The sequence below is a fragment of the Telopea speciosissima genome, chromosome 3, assembly GCF_018873765.1.
Source record: "Telopea speciosissima isolate NSW1024214 ecotype Mountain lineage chromosome 3, Tspe_v1, whole genome shotgun sequence".
Lineage (NCBI taxonomy): Eukaryota > Viridiplantae > Streptophyta > Magnoliopsida > Proteales > Proteaceae > Telopea > Telopea speciosissima.
This window is the reverse complement of record NC_057918.1, coordinates 8,493,801-8,515,677: the sequence shown is the minus strand read 5'-3', so window position 1 is coordinate 8,515,677 and position 21,877 is coordinate 8,493,801. Positions and strand designations below refer to the sequence as shown.

General features: G+C 40.0%; 1 protein-coding gene across 4 annotated transcripts in view; it reads right to left on the bottom strand.

Moving 5' to 3' along the window:
- Positions 1 to 19,809, bottom strand: part of LOC122653784 (AP-1 complex subunit gamma-2-like) — a 47,345-nt gene extending 27,536 nt beyond the window's left edge. Inside the window, exons 1-6 of one of the 4 annotated variants that reach the window (XM_043847720.1) lie at positions 19,466 to 19,809; positions 11,110 to 11,412; positions 10,810 to 10,951; positions 9,996 to 10,169; positions 8,972 to 9,151; positions 7,642 to 7,796 (exon numbers count right to left, since the gene is read on the bottom strand). In XM_043847720.1, the coding sequence (XP_043703655.1) occupies positions 7,642 to 7,796; positions 8,972 to 9,151; positions 9,996 to 10,169; positions 10,810 to 10,951; positions 11,110 to 11,412; positions 19,466 to 19,497 (986 nt within the window). In that variant the 5' untranslated portion in view covers positions 19,498 to 19,809. Of the gene's footprint in view, positions 1 to 7,641; positions 7,797 to 8,971; positions 9,152 to 9,995; positions 10,170 to 10,809; positions 10,974 to 11,109; positions 11,413 to 19,465 lie in introns of those variants that run through there. The other 3 variants (XM_043847719.1, XM_043847721.1, XM_043847722.1) reach the window with 3 other exon arrangements.
- Between the last annotated feature and the right edge of the window lie 2,068 nt (positions 19,810 to 21,877).

Here is a 21,877-nt window from a genome sequence, read left to right as displayed (position 1 = left end):
CCAATTGTACAATAGCCAAAAGTAGGAAAAAATGGAAATTCTGTAAATAACTCCAAGTTTGCAAGGGGGAGTAGCAGGACCGTAAATAACCAGAATAAGGTGCTACTTGGTAAACAAGGATGTAAAGTGGATTAGTATTTCTTGAGTGAGGGTACACTTGAAAGGAAAGATAAAATAAGGACTAAAGAGATTAAAGAAAGAAGGTTCAATATGGGAAAAACAAAATAATATATTTTTTTTAAAGAAAACCACCCACGATTTGAGGTTGTCTTCAACCTCCAACCAAACAGCAAGGGCGGTAACAAAATATGAGTTTAGTTGAGAGAACTTCTTCAAGATAACACCAATCAATCTCAAATTTTGTGATTAGATAGCTATCTCAAAGCTTTATCAAGCCCAATCAATAACAGTTCCCATTATCAACTAAATAAAGAGTATTTGATCCCTGAAATCAGACCAGGCGAACTTCACAGTTGCCGGTTTCTTCAAAGGGTCGAATCTCACAGCAAAGAGAAGCTTTCGAGTCTAAGTCTCTAGGGTATGAGTTGCCCTACCATGATGATTTAACGCCCCAAAACTGAGGGTCAATATCTGTTGAGAGATTTAAAATTAGGGAAAGGCTTGGATGATCTCTTCACCCCAAGCCCCACTTTATTTATAAGAATGGTTGAAACATAAAACCATGTACACAAGCAATGTGGGACTAAACCCATATACAAAACATAAACATAAATAAGAGGGAAAAAGTCCAGAATACCCCCCCACGGTATTCTAGCCCATATCTAACACTCCCCCTCAAGTTATAGCATATATATCATGCATGCCCAACTTGACTTATATAGGATGAAACAACTTGCTATTTAGCCCCTTAGTGAACACATCTGCCAGCTGATCAGTAGACTTCACAAAGGGAACACAAATGAGGCCAGCTTCAAGCTTTTCCTTGATGAAATGTCTGTCAACCTCCACGTGTTTAGTGCGATCATGCTGGACAAGATTATGAGCAATGCTAATGGCAGCTTTATTGTCACAATAAAGCATCATTGGAAGATGGACAGCAACACCAATATCCTGTAATAATCCTCTAAGCCATAGAAGTACACAAATGCCTTGGGCCATCGCACGAAACTCGGCTTTAGCACTGGTCCTTGCCACAACATTCTGCTTTTTGCTACGCCATGTGACAAGGTTCCCACCCACAAAGGAACAATAGCCAGAGATAGATTTTCTGTCAGAAGAACCAGCCCAATCGGCATCAGTATAAGCTTCAACCTTGAGGTGACCATTAGGAGATAAGAGAATTCCCTTTCCTGGAGTAGACTTCAAATACCTCAAAATACGACGGACTGCATCCATATGAGAGGAATAGGGATCATGCATGAACTGGTTCACCATACTTACAGCAACTGCTATGTCAGGTCTGGTGTGAGAAAGATAGATTAGTTTGCCCACTAACCGCTGATAACCACCCTTGTCAGCAGGTTCCCCCTCTTTCTCCCTAAGTTTTGTAGTAGCATCCAGAGGAGTATCTGAAGGATGACAGCCTAACAGCCTTGTCTCAGTCAGTAGATCAAGGAAATATTTTCGTTGAGAAAGAAAGATGCCCTTTGAAGAGCGAGCAACTTCTATCCCTAGAAAATATTTTAGAGAGCCTAGATCTTTGACCTCAAACTCACGGCCAAGGAGAAGCTTCAAATCCCCGATAGCAGCATCATCATTACCAGTCACCACAATATCATCCACATAGACTATAAGTAGAGTAACCTTGTCACCAACTCGTCTGATGAACAAGGTGTGATCAGCATTGCTCTGCTTATAACCTGCTGAAATCATAGCCTTATGAAATCTGCCGAACCAGGCCCTAGGTGACTGCTTCAACCCATTGAGAGCACGTTTCAACTTACAGACTTTGCCCCTAGTCCTGTCATCAAAGAAGCCTGGTGGAATGTCTATATATACCTCCTCCTCAAGCTCCCCATGGAGGAAGGCATTCTTTACATCTAACTGCTGAAGATCCCACCCAAGATTTGCAGCACAAGATAATAACACCCTGATAGTGTTGAGCTTTGCCACTGGTGCAAAGGTCTCCTAGTAGTCAACTCTATAAGTCTGAGTGAACCCCTTTGCAACCAGACGTGCCTTATATCGATCCACTGAACCATCAGCCTTCTGTTTGACCACGAAGACCCATTTACATCCCACTGGTTTTTTCCTTGGAGGAAGAGCCACAAGATCCCACGTGTTATTTTTGTGTAGTGCTCTCATTTCTTCCAACATTGCAACCTTCCACTTTCCATCTGTATATGCTTCCTGCCAATTTTTGGGAATAGAGACAGAAGAAAGAGAGGATACAAAAGCACGGAAAGAAGGAGAAAGAGAACCATACGAAACAAAGCGAGATATGGGATGTAAAGTGCAAGTCCTAGTACCTTTGCAATGAGCAATAGGTAGGTCGGAAGGAGAGGGATTACCAGGAGATGAAGGATCCGGGTCTGGAGCCGGCAATTAGATGGGTACTGGTACTACAGTGGTTTGTAGCTGCCCTCTGTTGGATCTGCCCCTTGTATAGGTGATGATGTTGGAGTTGTTAATTCTCTTCTGAAATTCACCAATAGTCCTCTGAACTGTAGTCAGCTCCCCCTGGATAGGAACATTAACAACACTATTTTCTATGGTCTCCCCCTGTAAAGGATTCCCATCAAGTGAGGGAGGAACAGCCAGATGAAGTTGGACATCCAAAGTAGGCTGGGCAACAACCGTGGGCGGTTGTAAAGTAGGCTGGACAGCAGCCGTGGGTGGTGATAAAGTAGGCTGGACAGCAGCCTGAGGAACCTCTGGTAGAGGAATCTCAAAAGGCACATCTTCACTAGAACTCTCCCCCTGAAGAGGTGGCGAAGAATAGTAAGAAAGGGACTCATAGAAAAGAACATCCGTGCTAACCATGGTATGGCGGGAAGGGGGATGGTAACACTTGTAACCTTTCTGGGTCGGAGAATAACCCAAGAAAATACAACGAAGTCCCTGATGTTCAAGTTTGCCAGGAGATCTAGTATCCCTAACATAACACACACAACCAAACACCTTGGGAGGCACAATAAAGGAGGAATTTCCTATTAAAACATCAGAGGGGCTATGAGAGTCAAGAACCCTAGAAGGCAGCCGATTGATGAGATAGGCTGCAATGATTACCGCATCCCCCCAATATTGAGATGGGACATTCCTCTCAAACATCAAAGCCCTGGCCATCTCTAACAAGTGGTGATTCTTGCGTTCTGCCACACCATTCTGGGCAGGGATATCAACACAACTAGTTTGATGAAGTATGCCATGGTCAGCCAAATATTTTTTAAATTGGGACTCTGTATACTCTGTTCCATTATCACTTCTCAAAGACTTTGAGAGTAGCCTGGAACTGAGTTTGTATCATTTTATGAAAATGCTGAAAACATGAAAAAACTTGATTTTTTGTGTGCAAAAGATACACCCAGGTATGCCGAGAATGACAACCAATGAAAGAGACAAACCAACGATGACCAGAAATAGAAGGTTTACGACTAGGGCCCCAATCATCAGAATGCACCAAATTAAAACAAAAAGAACTCCTTTTATTTGAAATAGGATAATTTGAACGTGTCTGTTTGGCCCGAACACAAGCCTCACAAAAAAAATCATCCTTAGTACGAAGGGTGACCAAACTAGGAAATAAATGAGCTAAAATCCCTAAAGGGGAGTGACCTAACCGAGAGTGCCACTGCTAGAGCTCAGAAGAGACCATGGAGTTCTGGTGTGGTGGAGAATGTAATGGTGGTGGAGAGAAGCGACCGTCATCAAGCAGATACAGCCCACCGTGCACTTTACCCAATCCAATCGTCCTCCCAGACTCCAAATCCTGAAATCCACAATAAGAAGGAAAGAAAGTGACTTTGCAATTAAGATCACAAGTAATACTACTAATGGAAAGAAGGTTAGTAGTAAAGTTATGAATGTGCAAAACAGAAGACAAGGGAAGAGAGGAAGTACAGTTGATGATCCCCTTTCCAGAGATGGAAGAAAGAGAACCATCAGCCACCTTGACCTTGTCTTTCCCAAAAGTGGGAGAGTATCTATGAAACAAACTAGAGGAACCAGTCATATGATCTGTAGCCCCAGAATCTATGATCCAAGGATGGGAAGCTACAGAAGCCCAATGACCCCCAAATGCAATACCTGACCGGGTAAAGTGTGAACCTGAAGGAACAGGGGAGCTGGCAGTAGCTGATGTAGTAGAAGCCGCAGCAGTGGAAGACCTTAGCATACGTAGGAGTGCCTGTAGATCATCCTGGGATAGACCAGTGTCAATAGCAGGGGCTGCAGTAACAGTCTCAGTCTGATGGGCCTTGATCTTAGTCTTGGTCTTGGCAGCCCGTTTAGCTTCAAAATCAGCTGGTTTCCCATGAAGTTTCCAGCACTTCTCTTTGGTGTGATAGGGTTTGTGACAGTGCTCACAAATAACAGTCCTTGTAGTAGAATCGCCAAGAGAAGTAGTACCACTAGGGGCAGGAGTGGCAGGGGCAGCAGCCTTGAGAGCTGATCTGTCAGTAATAGGAGGGTGCAACATGGCAGCCCTACGGTTCTCCTTAGAAGACACCAATGCATAAGATTGTTCAAGTGTGGGAAAAGGCTTATGGCCCAACACCTGAACACGGATCTCATCATACTCCACATTGAGGCCAGCCAAAAAATCATAGACTCTGATCTTGTCCACGTGCTTCTTATAGGAAGCAATATCAGCCACTGTAGTAGGGTGAAAATCAGAGAAATGGTCCAACTGTTGCCATAGACTACGGAGCGTAGCATAGTACTTCGAAACTGAAAAATCTCCCTAAGAGGTGTGAAGGACCTTCTTCCGGAGTTCATATACCTGGGCATCATTGCCAAGCTGCCCATATGTTTCCTTGCACGCAGCCCAAATCTGGGAGGCAGTGTCCAGAAGAAGGAAGTTATGCTGTAAATCTGAAGTCATAGAGCCTATCAGGTAAGACATGAGAACACCATTATTAGCAAGCCACTTTTCCTGAGCAGGCCCTGTTTCAGTGGGCATAACATTAGTGCCATTAATATGGCTGGTGAGACCACGGCCAGCAATAGCAAAGGAGGCAGATCTGGACCATAAGAGATAATTTGAGCCATCCAATTTAATAGGGTTGGGTGGAAAACTGTGGTAGTCTGTCTTGCTGTGGCCATTATGATCCGAGGTGGCTGTAGAATTGGAAGAATCGCCCATACTGGCAGCAGAAAAGTCCAATAAGTCCTCCAAGCTGAAATATGTAGAAGAAGCCCCTTATATTGAGACTAAATAAGTCTCCAAAAAACAGAACCAGCAACCAAGTGAAAACCCCTAATCGATTCTGTCAGGGTTATGAAGAAACCCTAAATGGCTGAAATCGATGAAGGAAACAAGGGGCCAAAAAACTGCAGAGAATGGACTGAAACTGAAGTCGATGGAGCCTCTATAATTGAGGAAAAACACCTGCAAAAAATCAGATCCAGAGAAGCAGCAGCAGCCCGAAGACCAATAGGTGTCAGGGTTTTGAAAAAACCCTGTAATGATGGAGAATCTATCTCAGGGAGGTCTTCAAAAACTGAGCTGATGAAGCCCAAATTGCTGTCGAGTGGTGCCTTAGAAGCGGAGAAGCAGCCTGCAGAAATTCAGGTTCAATAGGCAGCAGTAACCCTAAGATCGATAACTGTCAGGGCTTTGAAAAAAACCCTGTAATGGTGAAATCGATCTTAAGGAAGTCTTCAACTCTGTGGGATAAGAACTGAACCAGTAAAAATATCCTGCAGCAGGTAGTAGTCTTCAAAGATAGGTGGTGATGCCTTTGTTGTAGAAGCAATCTCCAAAAAAAGACTGAAGAACCAATATCGCAGGCAAGTCTGGCTTGTTCCTATCGAGCAGCAGAATCATGGAGCATAATTGAGGTAATGGGGGCAGCAACTGGATCGCATGATCACCTCATCAGTGCTGCCCTATATAGGATAGAGAACAAGGGAGAAAGAGAGAAAAAGAGAGAGGGGGAAGAAACCGAGAGAAAGAGAGAAGAAGAAGATCGAGAGAGAGGGAGAAAAAAAACTGAAATCGAAGGATGTTGGTCCCTAATTCGAAATCTGCTCTGATACCATGTTGAGAGATTTAAAATTAGGGAAAGGCCTGGATGATCTCTTCACCCCAAGCCCCACTTTATTTATAAGAATGGTTGAAACATAAAACCATGTACACAAGCAATGTGGGACTAAACCCATATACAAAACATAAACATAAATAAGAGGAAAAAAGTCCAGAATACCCCCCACGGTATTCTGGCCCATATCTAACAATATCCTATGAAACTGCATCATACTCAAGGCCCAAGATCTTGATGAAACTCTACCAACTTTTGCCTCAACTCATCACAACAAAAATGTACATTCATTATAAAGTATAATATTAGATCAATTGGCTCTAAGCCAAACTGACGCAGGTAACTTCACAAAACCTGCGGGTAATGGACCCAAACAGAGTTATAAACAAAATAAATGAAAGAGAAAGAGATTAGGGCTTGCTCACCATGAACAAACTACTTAGAAGAGAACCACTCCCTTGATCATAAGTTCATAACCAAAAACTATTCCATGCCACACAAAATATGCTGATTACAAGACTTTTTATAGGGTAATAAACAGACCCCTAATTCCCGACACTATTTGTCTCCTACTAGAATTCTGATTTCGCTCTAGTTTACAATTTTAGCAACTCCCATGAGTGCTGAACCCATTCGGAAACAAACAATAATACTAATGTATGAAATAAACCCAAAATAGACTCATCTAACAAGACTTTCTAAAATAGAAATTCCATCACATATTGGCACCCCCTCTTAGAAAGCTGGTCATAACTTTCCAAATATATATTTGAACCACAAAATATTGGTCTCATTGGAAATGTAGCCAACTAATCTTTCAAGCAGCACCAAAATCACACAAAACAAAGAAGTTTTGATCATCAAAAAATTAAGCTCTCATAGAAGTGACTGAAATAACCAATTTCCTGTTTACTTACAATGCTTCCAAACACTTATACTGAACCAGTAGTTTATCAAACCACAGGAAATCATCTCTAAGATGCTCCCACATCACAATATCTCAAGAAGGTGGAACAGACAGTTATACAAGAGGGTGTATTTTTCCCTCATGAGACACGCTAAACAGTGAAACGGATGCATCATTTTGCATGGTCATCTAAAGTTTCCCAGTTCTAGAGGTCACACTGGTCCATAAGCACATATGGTTTCCAGCACCTCTAGAATGGGCACCCTCATATAGAAGAATGAAAATTGGAATTATTTGAAAGAAAGAAAATCCATTCAATGTCTTTGCATATCAGGCCCTACCATGCTTGATTGGGTATATGCATTGAAGAAATTTAAGAAATTAGAAAATAAAAAAAAAGTTACAAGGGTAGAAGTCATCATTCTGTTCTGTGGGCTTGGCATCTCATGCATAAGGTCTTGAAGACATACTTACAATAGGGGAAAGTTCTACCCTTATAATTGAAAGAAATTTGCAGAGATATATAGAAACTGGAGTAATGCTCAAGGTGAAAGGTATCAAAAGAAAGCTGACCTGATATTGTTGTCGCGGTTTGACAAGAATCTTCCCAAAATATTAATGGCAAGTACACGCAAGCCACTATTGTCCTCAATGCTCATAATAGTTTCAACACATTCATAAAGAATGGCATTCCCTGCATTTTTGTTTGGCTCGGTTTTTGTTGCAACCTGAATAAGGTTCCATCATGTCAAAGAAGCTAAAAAGTAAGAAACGTGTCATACCAATGTAGCATACTTTGTTAAAGAATATAATTTCACTTAAGCCTGTATTGCCATCCACAACTGGAAGTATCATGGCAAATTGAGGAAGGAACACTAACAAGAAGAATAAAGAAACAATTCAAAAATTAAATGGAAAGCGAGGGGCTTTGCACCACTTAAGCATGTGTGAGTGTATGAGAGTGCTTCAGCAAAAGCACAGCAAACAGGTTGATGCGGATCTGAAGACCAACTCAAGTAGGAAGAAGGCTAAAGGGAAAGGCCAAATTGTGGCCTAGCACTGATTCTATACTAGTTTTTATTTTATGTTTTTGTCTTTGGTTTGGTTCAGGACCAATTCTGGTTTACTTAAGTAGCTATTTCATTTCTTTAGTTAGCTTTATTTTACTTGGGTCCACACACTTAATAGAATACGCTGGATTAGTTTACTTTTAAGTGGTAGTACTTTGTATTAGAGTCGGCTAGGGCGGATGTCCTAGTCCAACTCAGTTTCTGATTTTGGCTTTATAAATAAAACAATGTATAGAGGCTCTCATACCTTACCCACGATTTAAAACTTTGAAGCTTGCTTGCTGCTGCAACTGCTCTTCTCCATTGAGAATCTACTTGTGTTTGATCAAGGAAGAAAGGATTGGTGTCTGCTCCAATCGTCGCCTTGCAGTGTGAGCCCGAGTGAATCCTCTCTTGCTACTGCTGGTTATATTGGTTATTACAAATCTCAGATTACAGCCATTATCAACTAAGTTTGTTCTTTGAATAAAGATCTTTTTTTTTTTTTGGCTACTGATTTGATATTCAAACCAGTACTACATTACAGGTCCTGGTGCATTCTTATATTAAATCAAACTATCGTGTGGTTACTGCAAAGTTAGCACTAAAGCTATTCTTTTCTATTTCTATCTGATGCAAATTTTCAACCAAATCATGGAAAAGATATGGCTCCCACAAATTTTCAGCTGAATCTATGATGACACTGGCCAGGCATAACACATGATATTTCAGTATCCTTCATACAATGCTGAATAGAAGACAATTATACACCATTATACATATCTAAACATAAGTTACCAAGAAATTGAACAAACTTTAATAGCAGACAATTAAAAACAAAAATAGCAACTGACCTGAGCAAGAATGTCATTCATACAGTCACTAGCATCTGCATCTCCATGGCCCAAAATGCGTAAGAGCCTAAGCAGTTTGATATGAAGAAAAGGATCAGTAATCCCGGAAGTGTCGTACTCAGGTGAATATGGACTATTCACCACATCTTTTAGAACTTTAACCAAACCCTCCGTGCACCTCTACAATCAGGGTGAAAATAACCTCATGTTACATAATGTCAGTGATGCAGAGCAGATTCATCAGTCAGTTCAGCACTATACAATAAAACTTATATAAATTATTAAGTAAGAGAACTAATCTTTTTTTATTTTAATTTTATATTTCACAATGTGAAAACCATCTCCTCATCTAACTGACTACAGAAAAGCTTTCCAGGTAAAAACTAACTACATGACTCGATGGATTAATGGATAAGCCTGCATAAGTAGGCATTATTGTTTCAGTCAAGTCAAATGTAAATTTGGCTATCCTCATCTTGACATCCAGGTTAGCACTCACTTAAGAATCATTTTTAATAGGCATTCGGGCACCTTGGGTGCCTTGTTGGTGTCGCCTTGATTTTGGACCCTCTCCAACACCTTGGGTCGCCTAGATGGTGGGCCAACTATGATTTTTATACATGTGTGATGTGACTCAACAAATTCATACCAATTACACATAAGGCTACCTCAAAGTAGGCCTTATAACAAGCAAATCAGCTGAGTCATCATAGTGTTATCTGTGCTTGGGCATAGTAGATTCACGCATTGAATCCAACTCGTTCAGTTGTGACGCACAGTTGTCAACAATGGCATTCTAAACATGTTAAACCACGCTTGCAAGTCCAACAACAAAAACAAAAGCAGAGGAGATAATAATTCATGTAGTGAAACAGTTCAGTCGGGGCTATGAGAAACCCCAAGGAGATCCTTCCCAAACAAAATTGCACAAACTGACATCCAATGCAATGTTCTCCATAGATTTTCTGCCAGTGGAGTAAAGTTAAAAGGCAGCATATTATCTAGTCCATTATCTGCAAATTACCTTTCTAAAATAATCAAGGGCCTCTGTGCTGACTTTACATAGATCTGTACAAAGCTGAACTCCCGTTATCAAAACCCCATGGTGCTTTTCCTTGATCAAGGAAGCAGCAGGAGTAATAAAATTCTCCCCCAGGTCTGGCACCTTCTTTATTATCCTTAGAGAGCATAATGCTGCCTGCAATATACGATAAAATCATTTTTCAAGTCTTAAAATATGATGCTGCAACCTTATGCATTTGATCGACCAATTCCAACATGATAGTAACAATTTCTAACTACCTATTATCAAAAGAATGCAGCCAAAAATTAAATTGGAAGTACAAGGTAGAAAGTGGAGGTAAGAAGAACAGTTAAAAAACAGTTGGAAGAGAGGCAAAACAGACCAGCCACATGGAACAAAACACCCAGAGCTGCCTATATCCAACCTTGGCAAAGCTTCCCAAAAACCACTGCTAGAATGATACAAGTACCATGCACCAGAAAAATTCTAAATGGAATAAAATGTTGAAAAACACCTTCAGAACAGGACACGAGATACGAATACCAAGTCTATAAACCTATGGAACACCAAACCAATTGCCAAGAAAAAAAAAGACTGATCCTTAAGTAATTACGGTATCTTCTTGCAGTTATATCAAATGACACCAACACAATATAGGGATCTATGCCTTTCAGTCTAGTTGATCAAGATGACATTCATTTGCCCCATCCCATGCATGGCTTCCAATACAATGGCTCGGATTTCCATCTGTGCACTCCTGCAACCCATGGGAACAAATAACTATGAAGGAAATCTGTTTGAGAGGAGAAATTACTTTTTTCCGAATGTTTGGATCTCTAAATTGGAGCAATCTTTCCACTTCGGGTGCCAGATCACGAGCCATTTCCGCTGAACAAATATTCCCCAAAGCACAAAGAGCAAGACCCACAATATATTGGTTTGTGTGGTTAAGATCTCTACATAAATTAGTTAAGGAATCCACGTAATAGGTGAAAAACAGAATAATTCATCACAAGTAGCAAACAATATGAATTCACAATTTAATATGAGTAAAAACTGTTCTGAAAAGGTTAGAAAAACATATCAAATAAAAAACTCCAAAATCCCAGGATACTGCTTTAGAGAGTTTGTAACAAGCATAAGAACTTCTTGCCTTTCATCAAGAAGCAACATGAGACCAAGATATCCTATTCTTTTTTCTGGAAATCCAGCAGATGCTATCAATTTTAGGCACTCCATTTGACCAAAATGTGTGGGGTAACCGAGCATGTGAATGAACATGAGCTTTGCCATATTGCGATGCCTATAATCCTGGTCATTTTCACTAACTGCAGCACGAATGGCAGCACACTCTTTCCTTACTACAGCACGTTCTTCTGCAGCAGTTTTACAAGCACGTATAGCCCGAATCATATCCCTACAATGAAAGTTCACCTCATATCAGTGATATGAACAAGTTTAAGCTGGGGGTAAGATCTGTCAGCTGTCACCAATGGAAGAAATAGCAAAAGTTAAGGTCTCATATTACAATGCAAAATTTGGCATGAACGGTTATGGTGATAAACAAATCAATACTGAACCTCACATAGAATACTCATGGAGAAAGATGTGTTTTAGTAGTCCAAAAGAGAGAATTAATCTATCACCTAGTCAGTGTCCCTCAAAACTCTAATGTTCCTATTATGTAGGAACTCAACCTGGAACTCAACCAATTCACTATTGTTTCTAAATGTTACATGAATATTCATCTTAATTGACTAATAATGGAACATGTTTACAAACTCCATATAATATTACCTCATTCAGCAAAAGTGAAATAAAATTAGAACTAAAAATCAAGGTTTTTTTTTCCTAGCAGGGTGTTGGTCTCCTTTTTATAATTTAAAGAGAAAAGACCTACCCCCACCCTAAATGCAACTATGCAAAGCCTCAGGCTGTTTTTCCTAATTTTTTATTTATTTATTTATTTATTTTTGTGTGGGGGGGGGGGGTGGAGTTTCTAATGGTAGTACAATTTTCCCAGAATAGTCTTTTAGTCTTCTATTGAACTAAAGAGGTAGCTAAAAAATCAGATCATGGATCTAAGATGCAAGCACACCCAATGATCAAGTATGTGAAGATAAAGGAAGCAATTGCATTGTTGAGGAAAGAAATCAGACAATGGAAGGGAAGGAAAAGAGATGAGATCGATCTTCTTGGGAGGAAGAAGAAAGAAAACGTAGCAAGAAGAGAAGAGAAGAAATTAGGTTTGGGATACCAATCTTGTATGCACTGCTCAACAACACTACAACTCTTTAAAAAACCAAAAAAAAAAACTCAAATTCTTTATTCAAATCATCTCTAATTGATGGGGTGTATAATATATAAAAAGACCTTCTAAATTCCTATATTAACTCCTAAAAGGACTCCTAACCACTCTAACACTCAGTCCATAAAGTAAATATAAACTCAAAACAGGACTCTATCTAACTATTAAATATCCTAATCTAACAAAGGTTCAAGAACTCGGTGACGACACTGGTTTCGACCAGCCAGAAACCAAGATTTCCCAACTTTTGAACATATCTCGGTCGAAACCTAGTACTTTCTCCAAGCCAACTCAAAACTTTGGTTTCGAGGCCCAGAAGTTGTTTTTTGCCCTAATTCTTGTTGTGCTGCCTATTTTTGACATTTTGAACCCAATCCATTCATTTGTTTCACATATAAAACACTCAACATAATACTTGTGGTTTTGACCCAAGTTTGATAGTGTATATTTTTCTTGGACATTTTATCGAATAAGGTTTGACCAGAACATAACTCCTTCACTATAAATCAAATTTAAGCAATCTTGGATTTGTTAGAAAGCTTTCCAACAAATCAAAGATTGCTTAAATCTGATTTATATTGAAGGGGTTATGTTCCAGTCAAACTTAATTTGGTGTGTGCGAATGCTGTTTAAAATCACTCCGAATAGAAATAAATTTTTAGACATCAAAATAAATGAATATTTTACCGCTCTTTTGGTTTTTAGCAATGTTTATCATATTAAGATTTACGGAAATTTTACCCCAAAAAAATTTTATGGAATTTTTAGAATAGAGAAAAATCTCAGCATTTAAAAGTTGAAAATTGCACTTACCGCCAAAAATTCATTTTTTTGTTCTTGAACTGGGGGTTGACTTTTTATCCTTTTATAATTTTATTTTTTTAACTATTTTTACTGGATTCAAATAGGGGGTATTTGCTTATTTATGAATAATATCTTAAGTAAATGAAATACAAATATAAAAACATTTACTTGGCATAAATAAGTGTCTGTCCTGGTTTTGAGCCAAGTTTCCTCAAGTTTCAATGGGGATAAGTGAATTTATATAGGTATTCAAGTCGAAACTTGCGAAATTACTAAAACATGGCCGAAACAGGGTCTAAACCCAGCAAAACCTGGTCGAATATAAATTCGACTATTATCTCGTCTCGGTAAGCTTCAAAACCGAGTCAACTCGATCGAAACCAGTTTCGACCAAGTTCTTCTTCCATGAATTTAACTCAAACACTTAACTATTGATCCATGTTAGAGTTTTTGCAGTAAGGGTATTTTAGGAACTAGTTTGTTAACTAGTTGCCTTATATTGTAATTTTCCTTTTTTATCTTTTACCTCCCTAGGGAGGTGTATGTAATTTCTTTCATATTATCAATGAAGTAATTTAGTTGTGGAGGAGTCATCTCTCCAACACACAACATTCCACCAAACTATCTCTCCTCTCTTTCTTTGTCTTCTTCTTCTCCTCCTCCTCTCTTCTTCTCATATTCTTCCTCATCTTCATCTCTTAAAATCCAACTTGGCATCAGAGCTGGTTTGAGAGTCGACCAAGCTCACTTTTCCTCTACATCTCTCTTTGGAACCCTAGAAAGATAGAGGGTTCCAATAGAGGCTATACCATGTAAGATACTACACATAGCAGATTTATTGGAGTTCTATTCTTCAACATAAGACTTAATGGAGAGAGATTGAGAGCTGTAGAAGACGATAGCTCAAGAAGCCCTAGACAGAATTACCGCCAGCCACAACTTCCCTGTTTCGATTCTCGCTCACCAAGCCATCATTTGCGATGGGGATAGGCTGGTTAGAATCACCCAAGAGTCCTCTAAGTGAGCTATGTGGTCCCCTCTGCTGAAGACAAGAGCTGTGTGAACACAACTCATTATCATGAGGACTGTCAGGTATAGACAGTTTCGATTTTTCCTTCTTTTTTGCATTTGGAATACAAAGCACGATGATTTCCAGTTATGAAATGGTTGTGGAATACCTTATATGGTTCATTGAAGTGTTGTGAACTATTGTTACCCTTCAAAGGGTTTGTTTATTTGGGTTTGTTTTTCAGAGGGGTTCCAAGGAAGAGATTATTATGTGAAATGTTTGACAAAATCCTGCAAAGCACATGAACAAGAACCGTGGAGACACCACGAGAAGGTCGCAATTGAAGAAATAGACCCTTAGAGGTCAAATCAAGCACAACCAGCCAAGGAAGGAATTTCCATCAGCCCTTGGTCTATCTCTATTTTTCCTGTAATATTGACCTGTGATGTTTTTTGACTGCTTGGTGTTGATGAGAAGTGTAGTTTGAGCTTCCTAGTGGTTGTGTGATGAAGATATGCCTTGAAGGTTTTGGTGGAGTTGCTTTTCTTTGAGATGTTTGTCTTGTTTGATTGCTGGACTGAAATTACCAGTGTTTGAAAGGTATTTTTGGGCTTGTTTGGGTAGAGTGTGTACTCCCCATTTGGATTGGGTATCATCCCTATTTTTTGTGCATTCCTACATTATGTCAGTTGTTGGAGGAAGAGGCCAAGTTCCACCCCAAGAGAATGCCAGGAAAAGATTCAGCTGTGACTACTGTGGGAAATTTGGACACACTCAAGAGAGATGTTGGATACTTTATAGCTATCCCCCTGGTATGCATGACAGCAGGAGAGGGGGAGCCAGAGCACACACTATGATGCATGAGGTTGAACCTATGGGATATTCATCTGAGCTACAGACAGACACCAGATCTCTCACTCAGGATGATATTGCAGCATTTCGCAAGGTTTTGTCATATCTGGATAGCTCTGCTTCTACACCTACAGTGCCGGATTCTTCAACTTCCACTCTACAAGCCTCTACATCTGCTCCTTCTACTACATCTACGTGGGTCATTGACTCTGGAGCCACTGACCATATGGCTGGCATATCTCAGTGTTACGACTCATACTCCATCTGTTCTGGTAAGGAAAAGGTTAGGGTCGTTAATGGTTCCCTTTCCTCTATTTCTGGTAAGGGTAGTGTCCAAGTCACCTTTTCTATCTCCTTTGATTATGTTCTTCATGTTCCTCAGTTTAACACTAACCTCTTATCTGTGAGTCATCTAACCAAATCCTTGAATTCTTGTGTCACTTTTTTTCCATCTCATTGTATTTTTCAAGATTTGGTGACAAAGAGGATTATTGGCAGTGGATGTGAGGAAAAAGGACTCTACCTTCTTGATCCAGGAACATCCCCTCTACCTATTGCTCAGTCCTATGCATGTGGGCGTAGTGACAATAGCGTATTAAATCTTGTTTCAAAAGGCCATTTCGGCCAGACTGAAATTTTGCCAAAATTTCGTCGAAATATTGTATTTTTTCTCTGAGTTTTGCTTTAGCCATTTGTGGGTGTAAAATGCCAAAATGATAGAAATACCGAAACGAATTGACCAAAATTTCAACGAAACAATGCATTTTTTAGACCGAAATTTCCAAAATTTCTAAAATGAGAAGATCGATATTTCCAAAATATTGCATTTTTTCAATTCGATGTTGCATTTCGTTTCGACTCGACCGAAATACTCAAAATATTCGAAAGACCGAAATGAAACGAGATTTTAAACTATGGACAATAGTACCGTTGACTCTCTAATGTTGTGGCATCAACGCTTGGGTCACCCTTCTTTTAGTGTTATGAGACAAAAATAACCACATTTGTGTTCTTCCATTCGTTCTTCCCATGTATTTCAGTGTGAACCATGTCTATTTGCTAAACATTGTCGTTCTTCTTATCCTTACAATGGCAATAGATCCAGTGTTCCTTTTCATATTGTACAAATTGATGTTTGGGGACCCTCTCCTACTACTTCTTTACTTGGCTATCGCTACTTTATTTCTTTTGTTGATGACTATTCCCACATTACTTGGACTGTTCTGATGAAACATAAGAGTGATGTTTGTGATGCCTTTAAGAATTTTTATCAGATGATTCTTACTCAATTTGACACTCGAATCAAAATTGTTCGTTCTGATAAAGGGCGGGGGGGGAGTACATGTTTGGTGACCTCCAAACCTTCTTTACTGACAATGGCATTATCCATCAGCTAGCGTGTGTTGACACATCCCAACAAAATGGGGTAGCTGAGAGGAAAAATCGCCATTTATTGGAGGTCACTCGGAATCTTCTCTTTGGCATGCATGTTCCTAAGACTTTTGGTCTGATGCTCTTCTTACTGCTTCCTTTCTCATCAACCGCATGCCTACAAAACTTCTTGATTCCAAATCTCCTCTGGAAACCTTGTCTCCCCAGGCATCTGCTTTCTCTCTTCCTCCCAAGGTCTTTGGATGTGTTTGTTATGTTCATGTTAACAAATCCTCTCGGACTAAACTTGACCCCAAGGCTCTCAAATGCCTTTTCCTTGGGTATTCTTCTAAGTTCTAATACCAAAAGCTACAAGTGTTATCATCCTTCCTCCCGTCAGCGTCTCCTCTCCAAAGATGTCACCTTCCCTGAATCCATACCCTTCTTTGCTCCTCATCAGCACCCTCTTCATGGGGAGAATTGTGGGAGTGAAAAGGCTGCTAATGATATTCCCTTTCTTTCTCCCCTACCTATTTCTCCTTTTATGTTTGACATTGGTAAACACAAAGAAGTGGATATTGTTGACATTGATACTCATTCAGGTGTTGATGCTAGCAATGAAAATGAGGTTGTTGTGGACAACAGAGGTGTTGCTGCTAGCAATGAAAATGAGGTTGTTGTGTACAAAAGAGGTGAATGCTTGAAGGGAAAGGGAAAGAAGACCTGCCAAGAGTCCTCTTTGGATCCTCATCCTGAGCTCCATCATCTTCAATCAGGTGATATCCCTTCTCTTCCTTTTGAATTAGACCTTCCAATTGCTGTTAGAAAGGGCAAGAGAGTTTGCACTAATCCTATTACCCAGTTTGTTTCCTATGATGCTCTCTCTCCACAAGTCTTGCTTTCACTATTGCTCTCTCTTTTGTTTCCATTCCCAAGAATCTCACTGAAGCAAAGTCTGACCCAAAGTGGAAGCAAGCCATGTATGAGAAAATGATGGCCCTTGAGAAGAATGGTACTTGAAAATCGGTAGATCTTCCCAAGGGGAGAGTTCCAGTCTGATGCAGGTGGGTCTATACAATCAAGTATAGGTCTAATGGTGCAGTTGAGAGGTACAAGGCAAAGTTGGTGACCAAAGGGTTAATCAAGTGTATGGGATTGACTATCAGGAGACATTTGCTCCTGTAGCTAAGCATAATTCTATTCAGGTTCTCTTATCATTGGCAACCAATAGAGATTGGCCACTGTTCCAGTTGGATGTGAAGAATGCTTTACTCTACGGTGACTTAGAGGAGGAAATATACATGCAGCCCCCTCCTGGCTTCAAGTTCCCTTCAGCTAAAGGCAAGGTGTCTCCACAAGAAGGCTTTATATGGGCTCAAACAGTCTCCAAAAGCATGGTTTGAGAGGTTCAGGCAGGCTATTCTGAAGAATGGGTACTCCCAGAGTCAAGCTGACCATACCTTATTTACCCGGAGTAGTAATGGTACCATCAGAGCCCTTATTGTCTATGTTGATGACATTATTGTGACTGGAAATGACAAAGTTGAGATAGCTAGGCTGAAGTCCTACTTGGCTCAACAGTTTGAGATTAAAGATTTGGGTCCCTTGAAGTACTTCATGGGAATTGAAGTGTCAAGGTCCAAGAAAGGCATCAACATATGTCAAAGGAAGTTTTTTTTTTATTTGTTGAAAGAGACAGGGATGTTGGGCTGCAAACCAGCAAGTTCTCCTATTGAGCAGAATCACAAACTAGGAAAAGACTAGTCGAGTCGCGATCTCGGTTAACTTACCATTATAATGTACATATCTCGACCGAGACAGTCGAGATCTCTGCAGAACTCAACAGAGAAGTGTGCATTTGATCTGATTTTTTAGGATTTTTTATAAAGGTTCATAATAGAGATAAATGTAACATGTTAAGATTGATGTATTGTACACTTTTACATTTGAAATGTTTATTTAAGTTGTTTTATATTAATTGTATGATTTGATTGCTTTCAATTACTAAACTATGTGTAAAATAGGGCCTATTAGTACGTCGTCACCTACCAACCTAGAGTCCGAAGTGAAACTCTTATTTGGACTTAGTTTTTGCAAAATCTGATAGTGCAATTGTGTTTAAATGGCCTAAAATAGACTGAGTACCAAATCTCAAACCCAAACTAGGTCTAAAACCCACCGAAACCAGCCTTCGGGTTAAAAAAAAAAAAACCACCAACCCACCGAAATCTCGGTCCAACTCGGTTTTTTGGCTGGGCGAAACCTGTACCGAAACCGAGTTCTTGAACCTTGCGTCTAGGTGACGCCCATCCAAAAAAAAATGCACCTGGAGGCCCTGGACACCTCAGCGACACCTTGACAATTATTCTTAGATCAATTAGTAAAAAGTGACAATAAACAGTACACTAGCTCCTTTCCTATCCTCCTCTTTATTAATTTAAATTGGAGAAATATTTGACTGCAAATAACCAGTATTGGAAGTTAGGTCCCATTTAATGACTCTCCATGTCCCTCGTTGAAAGGGTCCTCAGTATCAGTATGTCATGCAGGTTGGAGACTCATACAGGCTGATCAAGATTATGGTTAGGCAAAAAATGATAAGTCAATTGCCTTTATTTGGATCATTGTATAATGAGTGATTTAAAATTAATTCTTAAATTGAGCAACTATGTCTTGTTGCTTAGTTCATACACCATATATAATCCCAGTTATATAATCCCAGTTCTTATATTTAGCTCAAACCAGCCTTCCAGGAGCTACAAGAAAACTTTGGAGTTCTCCCGTGGACTACAGAATTATACTGGGTTAAAATTTGGACGAAGAAAATCAATAAATTAAAAGGAAAATAATCGTTGCAGTTCTATATAGATAGTTTCCTTAAATTTGATATCATTTAGCAAGAGAATTGTATCTATTAATGAGAATTCAAACTCCAGGAGCGACCAATCCCATTGTCTATTTGACGGTCAATTCAGAACATCACTAGCCCAAGTACTCTTAACACCATAACACCTCGACAGGAGAGAAACACCTAACTGGTAGCGGTTTAAACGAAAGCAAGGGGAAGACGGCATTATCACATACTCGAACTTACAACAGAAATAAAAGAGTGAGATCGTCGCTTACCTCAACCGCGTTTCTGATGAAAACGGATTCATGATTGGGTCGGTTTTGAGGCTTTAGGTGAGCTCGATCCGATCCGAAAAACAGCAGAACCAGAGAACGATCTATCGCAAATGAAGACCCAAGAATCGAAAGGTACAGAAGGAGAAGTTGAGAGTCCAGATCCCGATGAACAAATTGTGAGATCGGAGGAAGGTAAAAGAGAATGACAGATAGAAATGTAGAGGAACTTGGATCTGAGAGAACGGCAGAGAAAGAAAGTGTTTTATGTTTGTGTGGGGTTTTTATTTTCTTTTATTATTTGTTTTTGAAGAATGTTCCTTTTTCTCGTTTTTCCTTGTTAATTGTAAACGGAAGGGTAAGAATCGATAAGAGAAGACACCGTAGGCGTTAAGTCTTTTAAATCGCATAATTATGTGGTAATATTTAGGGTTGTAAATGGATAATTGAAAATTCGAATTCGATCCGCATCCATATCCGTTTAGGGGCATCTGTATTCGATTAGAGATATCCAATAGAAAATCCGAATCCAAATACTTAATTATAAACAATTAAGTAAATAACGATCTTGAGGGTTTTTAAAGATTCAATAGGTTCTAGAATATAAGGAAAAGATAATCATGATTTAAAACTATATATTGAGAGTGAATTATATCCACTAAGGGGAGGAAGGTTCGGGTTACATAAGGTAGAGTTGTAAACGGATGGTCGAAAATCCAAATTTGATCCGCATCCGAATCTGTTTAAAGGTATCCGTATTCGACCTAGAAATATCTGAATCCGATTACATCCGATCCGTATCCGAACCGAATCCGATCCATTTACAGGCCTAGTAATATTATCATTTGATTATTATAATAGATTTTATGTCGGACTGCTCACATGATCTAACCACTAAAATCGCGACTATGAGTTGCAACCGGCAGACTGGATAAAAGGATAAATGCCACCATATGGGTGAACCTGCAAGATTCACAATTTTTTTGGGGTAATCTTCCATAGCACTATGAAGGGTGAAATGAAATTATTTACTATGATTTTTTTGACTTTTTTGTCCAAATATTCCATTCATGTTGTTCAATGAGACGACGGTAGACAAGAATTTTCACCCACTAAAGAACTGTACATATTCTCAACTGCGGCCCTTCCTCTCCCTCTCAGGCTCCGGCTCCGGCTCCGGCTCCGGCTCCGTCTCCGTATCCGTGATCCACACCTGCCCCCATCTCCACTTCTCTCTCTCCCCCTCCTCCACCGCTAACCAGAAGGACAGAGAACTCCTCACCGATTCTTTCGACTAAATCCTTGTGTGGGTTCCTTGCAATCTCTCTCCGGCTCTCCCTTTCCCTCTGCATCTCCCTCCCGCTCCCCTTCCCTCTGTCCTCTGGCGGCTCTGGTTTCCTCTCACCCCTTATCGAATACCTGAGATCCTTCCCACCAGAAAACTTCTCATCACCGCAACTGACTTCGGAAACTCCATGGTCACGACCATTTCAAACCTCTATTTATTCTCTGCAACAATGGAAAACCAAATTTCCCAATCGAAAACGGCAAAAGGAGGTAAAATTATGAATCTGAAGTCCGTATCAAAGAAATGGAAATCAATGAACAAGTTCGGCCACAGGTACGACAAGTCCATCGCCGCTGCAAACCCTCCAACGAAGAAAACTCTTTAACTGAGGCAGACGCAAGCAGAAAGGTCCATGCTCTTACTAAAGACGGACTGAGGAAACTACACGAATAATCACCTCAAGTCAAAGATGATGTATTAATTGCCATTCCCAAGTGTCTCCATGTCCCCACATAGTTTAAAGCTAGGTTCCCAATCGCAAATTTCTTTCCAGAAGAAACTCTAATTTTTCCAGTCAACAACTTTTGTCTTGATATTCACGTAAGTTGGATTCCAGCTTTTGGCTTCTGGCTTTTGGCTTTTCTCTTGATATTCATCTTTTAAGGGACATGGCTTTCCAATAATTGGGAGTCATGATCTACGGTAAATTGATCATTGGGGAAAGATTTCTGGTGGCAGAAGGCTAGGAGATTTACAGAGGGCAGAGCCGGAGAGTTGTGATGCGGGAGTCGCACGGAGGGGAGAGAGAGAGAGAGAAGGGGTGGCTGCTCAATTACCCACGGGGCTCAGGCTCAATAAGAGAGCGAGGGCAACCGGAACCGGAGAAGAAGGGGAGAGGAGAGAAATGCCCGGTTCTCCCTATGTAAGGGTAAATTTACAAATTCTATCCGTATACTTCAATGCACCATAACGCCTTTAAGGGGATAAAGAAAAGAAAGTGAAGGAAATTGCTTCACTCTCTATAGTGACAAATAGTCAAATACACCATAACGCCTTTAAGGGGATAAAAAAAAGATAGTGAAGGGAATTGCTTCACTCTCTATAGTGACAAATAGAATGACCCTTTT